The sequence below is a fragment of the Onychostruthus taczanowskii genome, unplaced genomic scaffold (assembly GCF_017590055.1).
Source record: "Onychostruthus taczanowskii isolate IOZ18803 unplaced genomic scaffold, ASM1759005v1 scaffold8, whole genome shotgun sequence".
NCBI lineage: Eukaryota > Metazoa > Chordata > Aves > Passeriformes > Passeridae > Onychostruthus > Onychostruthus taczanowskii.
The window spans coordinates 9,916,776-9,927,868 of NW_024505892.1; the positions used below are offsets into that span (position 1 = coordinate 9,916,776).

The following is an 11,093-nucleotide window of genomic DNA, read 5'->3' on the forward strand; positions in this document are numbered from 1 at the left end:
CCTCCTCCTCAATGTTACACTACGTTTTCATATGACTTTTACACATATCCAGTAAAAAAAGGAAATCTACTCCATAAACAGATGCCTCCATACTGTGGAGGATGAGAAGACTTCATGCACCACAAAAACAAATACTTTCATCCACTGAAAATCCAAGTTAGAGACAGATTTCAGGCTCGGTTGTTTGCAGTCTCTTATACTGAAAGCCACTTGTCAGAACTAAATTTCAGCAAAGGCATTTGTTTAAGCACTTCTTGACAGTTTTATAAAAAAAACCATAAACTTTCCTCTCTCCTTCAAATTTCTATTTCTGGTTACTAAAGATTATAGTGCCACTTCCTGGCCTCCTTGGATATGTTCAAGGTCAGGATGGATGCTCTGAGCATCCTGATCTAGTTCAAGATGTTCCTGATAGCAGGGTGCTTGGTTTAGATCACCTTTAAAGTTCCTTTCAATCCAAACTATGATTCTATGATAATCCCAAAGAACACAGCACGTAACTGAGGTCTAATTCTGTCAGGTCAACACAGACATCTCTGTTCTTTGATGTAACTTCTGTAAAGCCACTGAAGTTCATTTATGCTGTTGTCTTACAGAAAACTCTCTTAGAGCTCCAACGTGAAACATTAGAGAGGGCTTTAAAACACAACAAAAGCAAATTTAAGCTTGGAGAAAATATATCTGCCTACAAAGATTTATTTGCCAAGACCTTCTTCCTCAATAAACACTGGTACTGTTCCTTTCTAGTCAGGATACAACTCCCAGTCATAGAACCATGTTTGTCTCAAACATCTGTAAAAAGGGACAATATGTGTAATAAGTATGGAAAAATTGTCCTTTCATTTTCATCTTATACGTGCTTAAAGAAACCACTAACATAATTTTTATTTATAGGTCAATTATTCAAGAGGATGGGGAAAATTTCATAGAAATAACCTGAAATACAGAACAGAGTAAGGAAAATAAAAGAGCAAGCTTTGTATAAACTAAGAAAAACCCCAGAACAGAATAACGTTCCACACAGATTGTTCACTTCCTTATCTTTATTTCTGTGAATAACTTTAACTGTAGAGTATGAGAAATTAAGATTAAAATACACAGACAATTAAAACTGAACAGTGGCCGATAACTGTCTTGCTGATTTTTGTATTTGATATAACATCAATCCACTAAGTGCAAGTAGTAGAATTATTTGAGAAATCCTAAACAAAAAGCGCTCATCTATGACCTGTTCAAGATTTTCTAAAATAACTCTTATACTCAAGAATAATCTCCTTAAAGGAATCTACCTGATGCAAAAGCTGACTTGAAACACTTACTAGAACTTGTTATTTATTATTGCCTACAAACAAAAAATCATAGATTCAAAGAATCAGTCAGGTTGGAAAAGACTTCTAAAATCATCAAGTCCAACCATTAACCCAGCACCACTAAACCAGATCCACAGGTGCCACTCCACATGCCTTTTGAACAGCTCTAGGGATGGTACTCCCACCACTTCCTTGGGCAGCCAATGTCTGAATATCCCTTCAATTGAAAATTTTTTCCTAATATCTAAACCTCCTCTGGTACAACTTGAGGCCATTTCCCTATAATGAAAACAAACCACAATCTCAAACTACAGCAAATTTCAGGAACATTAATAGATACTGCAGGCAGCACAAAGCTGCTTCAGCAGTTCAAACATAAATTGCTCAGATAAATAGCCTGTATGATCTCAATTCAGGCCACCTTTCCCACTTGCTGTAATTACATGACATAATTAAACAGAGAGGAAAGATGTAAAGAAGTTACAAAACAATGAAATAAAATCCAAGAGGTTCATAAAAATCTTCAGATTAAGATTCTGGCAGAGATGGGAATACTGGTATAGATTCTCTGAAACACAGGACTGAGAGATATCAACTAAGAGCAACCATCAATACATAAACAGTGAACTGAATTAGAGAAAGGAGTTAGGCTGGAAAAGCAGCTCAGTAAGACAGACCTGTCTCTGGAGTAACTCCAGAGGGCCGCTGACCTGAACCTGGCTTTCTCAGATTAAAATATAGAACAACTAAGAAGGCTTTGTTTCAAAAGAGCTCACTGGCCACATTACACCAGGGCAGAGGAAGCATTCCACCCTGAAAATGGCCTTGCTTGCACTACTGGCTTGAGAGGAGCAGGTGATGGGCACCAACCAAGGTGCACGCTCGCGGGCTGACACTCAAGGCTCACACCACAATTAGTCAATCACAGGTCACATCACTGCCATTCGTGCCCCAGAGCTGTCAGCAGGGCAACGCCTAAGAATCTTACACCTTTTCACAAGGACTTCTCAAACACGCATGAGTGGAAGCTGGCATCGTACAGAGTGAGTTTGTCATGGGTGTTTGGAGCTTGTGTAACCTGATTTACAGAGATACCTGAATTTCCACCCATAATAACACAGGCACAACCTGAAAAATTAGAGATGGACACTGCCAGCCCACTGAAGCGCTGATATGTACTGGTTGTAAAAGACCCTTAACCTACAGTTCAATTGTTACTGAATGCACTTGTGATGATGGCTTGTTGAGGGGATGTTTAAGAAGATCTTAATGTACTAGGAAACCCATTTTACTGCCATTGCTTGTGTAAGGCTATAAAATATAGACACTCAAAGCTAGAAGAACTTTAATTTACAAGTAAGATGATGGACTTGGAATTTTTCCACCAAATTCTAACAGAAAACATTGAGAAAATGTGTGGATCAGTTATATAGTCAACTATTATCAGTTCTCTTATTTTAGGCACAAGAAACAAAGGGGAAAAACCCAGTGGAAATCTCAACAATTATTCAGTGTCTTTCAGCCTACAAACCAGATGAATCTGCTGCAGCCCTGCCTTGAACACAAAACCCAAGTTAGCAATGCCTGTCCATCCCAATATTGTAATCTGATCAGATTACAGTCCAAGAAACAAATTTTTGCCTCCATACAGTGATCTAACCTTTTCATCTGATAGAAAGTTTTTAAAACATCATCTCTTCAACCACAGAATTTAGACTGAATGAAATAAATTAATTCATTTTCATGATGACTTTAGACAGATGAATGTACCTGGACATTGCCTGATCTATGGCTTGCCTCAGTCTAACAAGTTGCAACAGGAGCCACAATTAGTAAAAAATAAATATGGTGGCTGCCCTAGAAGGGACATTAGCAAATTCACTTTCTGACTGTGTCTCAATTGCTTGTTTTTTCCTCAATGCCTTTAGGTTTCACACCCACTGCCCCAGCAGCTATCTACTGAACAGCAAAGCAGAACTTCCACTGGCCACAGCTGATGTGTATTTCCATCTCCACTACAAGCTCTTCATTCCTATCAGTTGTGGCTGCAAACTCATCCTGCCCTACAGACATCAACCTTTCCTCTTCCAAGCAGACTGCCTCCCTGCTGTCCAGGCAGGCTCTCCAGGCAAAAGGCACACAAAGCAGAGCAGGCAAGCAGGCAGGCACGCTCCTTATCCTCACTTCTGTCATTTAAAACCAGAGCAACTCCCTGCAGCTCCAGAACTCAGGTTTCAAAGAAACAGTGGACTGTAGGGGAAAAAAGTCTTATTAATCTTTAAAAAAGGCTTATTAATCTTTAAAAAAGAGCAAAGACAAAGGAAGGAAACAGACTGGAACATTTCAAGTGGAAATAGGCTCTGAACCATAACCTGTTTTTGATCAAAGCTGGGAGACCATTTATGGCAAGCGCATGACATGAAGCCAACCATCACTGACAAATTTCACATTATTTCAAGATATGTGAAACTGTACAGTGAAATCATATGAACTGAAGAAAACGGGAACAAAACCAGCCAAACTCCTCCATCTACCTACTCTTCCACTCCCACACGTATTTATTTTTTACAGAAAAAATGACTTTATTTGCTGAAGCTTTTACAGAAATTTCTACTTGAATGCAACCAGCATGGAAAATACCAACCTGACCTTCTGCAACTTTGTCACACATTAAGGAAATACTCCAAATGGTCAGTAATATGTTTCAATACAAACTCACCTCAAATTCTTAATTTCAAGTGGTTTAATTTGTAATATTTATAGCTTCAACAAAGCCAGAAATTTGAGCTTCCACACTGATTCTAAAAATGCTTCTTAATTCCTTGCATACCACTGAGTTTTGATTCTTGTCATTGTGATTTTAAGTGTTTCTACATAACTCCAAAACACTAGTGTTTCACATCAGAGACTTCTGGAATAGAAACCAATTCTAAAATCAAAGCAAGTTTAAAATATTTACAAGTAATATGTAGTTGCATATGAACATACAATTATGTGTTCAAAAATACTTATATACTACAGAATTAAAAATTCACATTTCATAAAAAAGTAAACTTAACTGAGAAAGAACTTTGTCTTCTATTTACATATATGCCAGCAAATAAGGAAAAACCCCACCTTCTAACTCTCTGTACTGTTTTTAGGCATCAAGTTGATACTTCGTATAGACTATTGACTAAATAGGATATAAATCAAGGAATATAAATTTTAAAAAGTCCATACAAAATCCAACTTCAAATTGCCAACCTAAGAGCAAATATTTAGCACTACTAAGTTCAACGAAGTTATTCTGAATATACCTAATATATATAACTACATGTAACATTTATGATATTACATGAAATACCACCCATTTGTCTTAAATGAGTATTAATGAAGGAACATTCATTTCCAGAATCTGATATGGACACAATTGTAAGAAAAAAAAGACAAAAAATATAAAACCTATCAGGAGGAAAATAAAAAAAATCAGAACATTTGTCTTCTGAACAATTTACTTTCTTTCCAAATTCCAAATCTTCTAAGTCAATGATCAGGTATATATAGAACAAGTTCATACTGAACTTTTATTCCCCTCTCCAGGAAAAAGACTACAATGTGAACCATAACTCAGAGGGATTTCTGAGGCTCCTTTAGTGACAACAAACAAAAATGTCATCCAACTATGAAGTTGGGGTGATAGAATCTTTCCTAAGCTGCAAGTCACAAGCTAAGGTCAAAATATTTTAAAAAAAGTTGACATGTGAACAAGGAACCACTCAAGACACAAAGCTCAGCACATGCAGAAATTCACTGATTACTGAGATTGAAAAAAGTAGAAAATAATAATAATAATAATAATAATAATAATAATAATAATAATAATAATAATAATAATAATAATAATAATAATAATAATAATAATAATAATAATAATAATAATAATAATAATAATAATAATAATAATAATAATAATAATAATAATAATAATAATAATAATAATAATAATAATAATAATAATAAAAAAATATATAATAATAATAATAATATATTTTCCCATCAGTTCTCCATTTACAGCTGTGTTAGACAGATATACCTGTATTATACAGAGATAGTACTCTCAAAATTAAATACTCTCACAAATATAATTCTACTAGCCCTCAAACATCTAATTAACTCTCAGTAAAGTCAATACTGAATTTGAAAACATTTATGAAAAAGGGGTATGGACAAGCAAGTACTGGTGGACAATAAACAAGTGCATGCCTGCATGTGACACTTTCTCTTCACCACTATTAAAGTCCACATCATTTTGGCACACCTCCAAGTTAAAAGGATGCTTTGCTGGTACACAAAGAAGAAAATAAAAGCCACTCCAAAACCAAGGGGTATGTGCAGAAACCTACTTTACACTTAATTTTTTAAAAAATGCTTACACCTCCTTCCTGCAATATATTTTCCTGATCTTCTTTCTGTTAAGGAAGGCAACCAAACAAAGGCTGCATGTGTTGCAACTCACCACAATACTCTCTTGAGAGTCAAACTTCTTTTTCCTTGGTTTCTTTGTGTCTGCTAGGCCAGCATGGCGTCTGAAGATTTCCTCAAAGCGGACTTTGGTTTTTGCCTTCGCCTCACTTTCAACTGCAAAAAGAAATTGAGAGTACGGTTTGCTATCTCAGTAATCACCATTGCTAAAAAAAAAAGTGAATAATCATTCTCTAAAATTGCAAAGGATGAAAAATATTTATCGGGGAAAGTTTACCAAGAAATTCACTTTGTATTCAGTTAAGAATTTCCACTGGCAACATAACCCATCCAAGGATAACTCAGCGGCTTTGTGCAGACACACACCAGTCTTTCACTTTTGCTGAAGTCAGCACCATCTACCCTGTCTCCCAAAGAAAGCACATTTTGAAGAGTATGCACATCAGCATCAGCAGAAGACTTGGGCTAGCCAAAGCAGAGGCCAGATTACTGCCCTCCCTGTTTATAAGCAGAGGTGACACACTGTCTTCCACGAGAAACAGCAGCTCTGGGTTCTTCCTGGGTCTGGAAACCAAAGCAGCACCATCCTGAGAGAGACCTGTAGGAACCAGGAGCTGGCACTCTTGCCTTTCTGTGAATCATGATACTGCCATCAGCAGCATTTCAACCCTTGAAGCAGTGGGTGTTCTAGCTCCCCTCAGGTAATGCTTAATTTGCAACTGAGAATTCAAAATGCAACCTGAACACCACTGAAAAAGGCTGTTGAATCTTCAGCTACAGCATATTTACCACTGTCATTACAACTTTTTGTAAAAGCCCCTGAATTTAAAATAAAAAAAAACCACTACTTTGAAAATCAGCTATAATCATGAACTCAAAAAGGTGACAATGGAGCATTAAGGATTTATATAGGACAGAAATAACTTCTACCATTTGCACCTAGTTCTAACTATAAAATATGTACAGGAAATCACACACAAAGTATCCTTACCTGCTCGCATTTTCAGTCCTCAGTTAGAAGTGGCTCAACACAACAGCTGCTTCTTCCTCAGAATTCACCATTCTATTTAAAGTATTTAACAACTGTCATTAGCATAAGTGGTCCACAGACTTTAAGTTAGTAATTAAATATGTGGTAATTAGTACTAGGGATGACTACATTTTATGTTGAAATAAGTATTTCCCCATTTGTCTAAATTATTAGAAATTTTCTGCTATCAAATTCCAGCTCTGATACTTATTATGTGAGGGCAAATAAAAAACAACATTACAGTAATTGAATTAGCTACATGGCTATTTCTGGGTGGTAGCCAAATAATTCAGGACTTTAGTCCTCCAGCCTTCTAAAAAATCCAACGGTTTGTTTAAATAATAATGACCCATGAAACCATTTATGTTGAAGCCATTCTAATCAGATTCCTCCCCTGACAGCATCATTGAGGAAGCTGGGTGATAGTTTTCAATACAAAGGTTAGTATCTGCCAGCAAATCTAACTTTATTACAAATCTCTAAATATTTATGTTTATATAAAGCATTTGTATCTTTATAAAGCAGACAAGCAACCACATGAAACTCATTTCTCTAAAGAAAAAAAAATTGTCAGGCTCTCCTGGTTGTGGAAAAAAGCCTGCAAATGTAATCCAAACAAAGCTTGAAGGCAAATAAAAATATCACACAGGTTTATCTTTTCATCAAGAAAATTCAGACTGCTCTACAAAAAACTTTAATACAAAGAGCTGTTTTGTAAACGGCAGAACTAATGAAATGTAGGTTCCTATGAAGGTGTGATGTTCCCCTTAGCCTTCCATGCAGGGAACTCTTGTACCTATGTCCCTCACAGCCCACCAGGTTCTCCCTAGGTAACACCTCCTGTTAGACACCAGTAATTCAACATTCACTGCACACCCAGACTACACTGATCCTAACAAATTAAGACACAGCATTAAACACTGCCAGGATGTGTAGCTGCACTATTCTCTGCTTGGTCCAAGCCTAACACTCACCCAAACTATGCCTGAAATGACACTGGTGAGGTTGCAGTATTTTCACTATCTAAAACATGTTCTGACTCCTACAGCAAAACTCCATGTCACAACTAAACCAGTAACTGTTAAAAATAACACTTCTTACCATAAATTAAAAGAGAAACCACCACTGAAAAACAAAACTGCTTTTGCAATTTAGACTTGGTTAAACCTAATGGTCATTTTAAAAGTACAACAGTCACTAAGTGCTGCTTCCCAAGCAGTCAATTCACAATTTGGTAGAAAGCACATAATTTAGAAGAGTAGAAAACTAAATAAATTCAAAAAAATACAGCAGATTCTATCACTTTAATCATTGACTGATGACCACAGAAACATGGAAAAGTATCCTATAATTAGCTGAATGATTTCAACAAGTCCTCAAAACTAATTAAAAACAAGAAATTAAATACTGAAGGGCTCTTCAAACTAAAGCAAAAATATGAAAGACAGTACAGTGCACAAAAGCAAAATTAAATAAATGCATACCTATTCTAAGTACAGAAACAGTAAAGAAAGTTTCTGGCCAAAATCAGTCCACCAAAAAACCCAACCAACCTACAGGTTGGTTAAAATATTAGTTTTACAGATAGTTTTTGATTATAATGGACCAAACATCTTACCAAAGGCTAGGGTCACCACACGGTTACAAACCCTCTGTGTAAAATGAAAAATTAGCAAAATTCACCAATGAGTGCATCAATGTTTATTTATTCAGTGTCTACCCTGTTGTGGCAATAAAACTGAGAGATAAAGTCCTCTAATGACAGTGCTATTGTTTAATAGGCATTTCCAATTTAGAGCTTCATGGTCTTTGACATGCTGCATTAAAGCAACTATCAGGCCTGTGTAAATATAGATCATTAATCAACAAGGATAAGAACAAGGCTGTTTACTTAGCGTAATCTCACCTTAGAATAGGAGAGATTTAATTGTGTATCAAAGTTCAGCAACCACCATGCCCCAGTCTGAGTAAGCTCAGTTATCATGAGTTTTGTAAAACACATTTTTGCCTGGTCAGATTAGATCTCTTCCATGTTAGTAAATGTAAGACAATCCAAGACTGACAAAAACACATACCTGGAAAGTGACATAGTCCAGCCAGCAGGAATAAACAGCAAAACAAATTCATAAGGCCTAAACTTCCAATTACTATACCTTCCTGAAAATAACCTAGTTTGCTCTTATCCAATATTCTATTTGTAAAGTGATTCTACATTAAATTCTTGCTCTTTTCACATTATTTTACAATACTCATTGAGTTGCTATATTCTACATCTGTAATACAGGGATTCTATGCTAGACATGCCACAAGGGTCGCCATACACCCACGATTACTGACCACTAACAAATGATATAAATCAAACCCATACTGCAATGAGCTGATCATACAGAATTTGCACTATGCAATGGGAAGTGGAAAATTTCCTACCTAATTATAACCATTTAGGAAACTGAGCTGACAAAATATAATTGCACACTAAGAATTTTCCTGAACTAAATTCCTCGTTTTTCTTTCGTCGCAGTAAGCGAGCATAAACTCCAGTGGCTGAAAACCAGAACATCAGGCCTTGTTTATTTCTCATCTTTTGGATCATAGAGGGAAATCCTGGGTTTTACTAGTAGGCTTCTAATTTAGCTACACGTAAGGATTATTACTTTGAGATGTGAAAGAGCTTCAGCTTGGAATAATACAGCAAAATTACACAGAGACGTATCTGTTCCTCTTCACTACTGAAAAATCTGACATCAAAAACCAATCTAGTTTTATTAATGAAAATTCAGTATTGAAGTCCAGAAAACTGACAGACGAAATAAACACCTATGCAAAACCTTGTAAAAGTGCAGTAGTTTTCTACCAGCTTAGATGTGCCTGTAAAAACCTTATACTAATAAAAGACGTTTTAAAAGGTCGGTGTTACCCTCAGTTTTCTAGTAGTAACAAAGTTTTTGCTTCATAGGAACTGTCAGATTGGGTGGGGTTTTTACCCCAGAAATTGGGCACCTTTAGTCAAGAGAAAGTTACGAACTTTGACGGCAAAATTTGTGACTTCAGTCCCACATAAGGAAATATAGGAGACTTTCATTGTTTATTAAGCTTTAAGTTTCCGCTTTATCTTAGATCTTAATTATGAAAAAGTATTCTCAGCAAGAGACCACCCGAAGTATTTTAATTTCCAACGTGACATTCTGCTGTGCCTGGAGGAATGGTGGTAGATTTAAAAAATATAAAGGGACATTCCCACCACACACCACAACGGGACTAACCGAGGGAATTACTCAACGAGAATGCGATGCGCGTCCAGATGGGCATTCGGTGTGGACCCAGGGTGCCAGGCATGGAGAAGCACTGTACGCTCACTGCAACTGCCCACGCATGTCACCCCGGTGAACCACACAGCTCGTGAAAAGGGGTGGAGGGAGGGCGAAAGACTGCTCTGGGGATTAGGGCTTCCCGCGGCACTGCCCCGTGCCGCCGCGCCGGGACCGGACCGCGACAGCGCGCCCGAGGCCGCCGGTCCCGCCTGCCCGGCAGAGCCGCTGCGGGGCTACTCCGGCCACGCTCGCCGCTCCTGCTCCCCACCGAGCGCGCCGAGCCCGCCCGCGTATCCCGGCCCGGGCTGGCTGCCGCCCAGCCCGGCCACGCTCCCGCTCCCGCTCCCGCCCCTGCTCCCGCTCCCCAGCCCAGCGCCGCTCCCGCTCCGCGCCCGCGCGCGCCAAAGGCCGCGGTCCCGGCGCGGCCCCCGAGCGGCTGCGACCGTGCCCAGCCCCAGGCTGAGCCCCCCGCCCCGGGGCGGGAAGGGGAGCCGGGGGAGGGAACAGCGGCGGGGAGGCGTTACCCAGCCCTACCCGCCCCCGCGGCCGCGCACTGCGAGGATCGGCGGCAGACGGCCGGCGGGGCCCGGCCTGGGGCGCGCCCCGCTCCCCGCCGAGGGCATCACTCACCCCGGCCCCTTCGCTCCCGTGGCGGCCGCGACGTGGCCCGGCGGCTGCTGCGGCCGCCCCGCCTCCCCCCCTTCCCTCCGCCAGTGGGCTCTTCCTTGGCCCCGCTCCCCCCTCCGCAGCGCCGCGCCGGTGGTTCCGCCCAAAACAATCCCGACTCCCAAGGAAACGGCGCGAGCAGGGAAAGGAAAAAACCACAAAACAAAAGAAAAACGAACAAACAAACAAAAAGCGGTGAAAAGCATTAGAAACAGGAGCCCTCCCACGGGTCCACTGTAAAAGAAAAGTGTCGAAAGTACATATTAGCTCTCAGAATTCAGACTAACGAAAGTTGCTTGCAGAAGAATTGGA

General features: G+C 39.3%; 1 protein-coding gene across 3 annotated transcripts in view; it reads right to left on the reverse strand.

Moving 5' to 3' along the window:
- Positions 1-10,793, reverse strand: part of AHI1 (Abelson helper integration site 1) — an 84,892-nt gene extending 74,099 nt beyond the window's left edge. Inside the window, exons 1-3 of one of the 3 annotated variants that reach the window (XM_041424022.1) lie at positions 10,746-10,793; positions 6,766-6,837; positions 5,809-5,930 (exon numbers count right to left, since the gene is read on the reverse strand). In XM_041424022.1, the coding sequence (XP_041279956.1) occupies positions 5,809-5,930; positions 6,766-6,775 (132 nt within the window). In that variant the 5' untranslated portion in view covers positions 6,776-6,837; positions 10,746-10,793. Of the gene's footprint in view, positions 1-5,808; positions 5,931-6,765; positions 6,838-8,879; positions 9,015-10,649; positions 10,720-10,745 lie in introns of those variants that run through there. The other 2 variants (XM_041424023.1, XM_041424021.1) reach the window with 2 other exon arrangements.
- Positions 10,794-11,093: the final 300 nt, after the last annotated feature.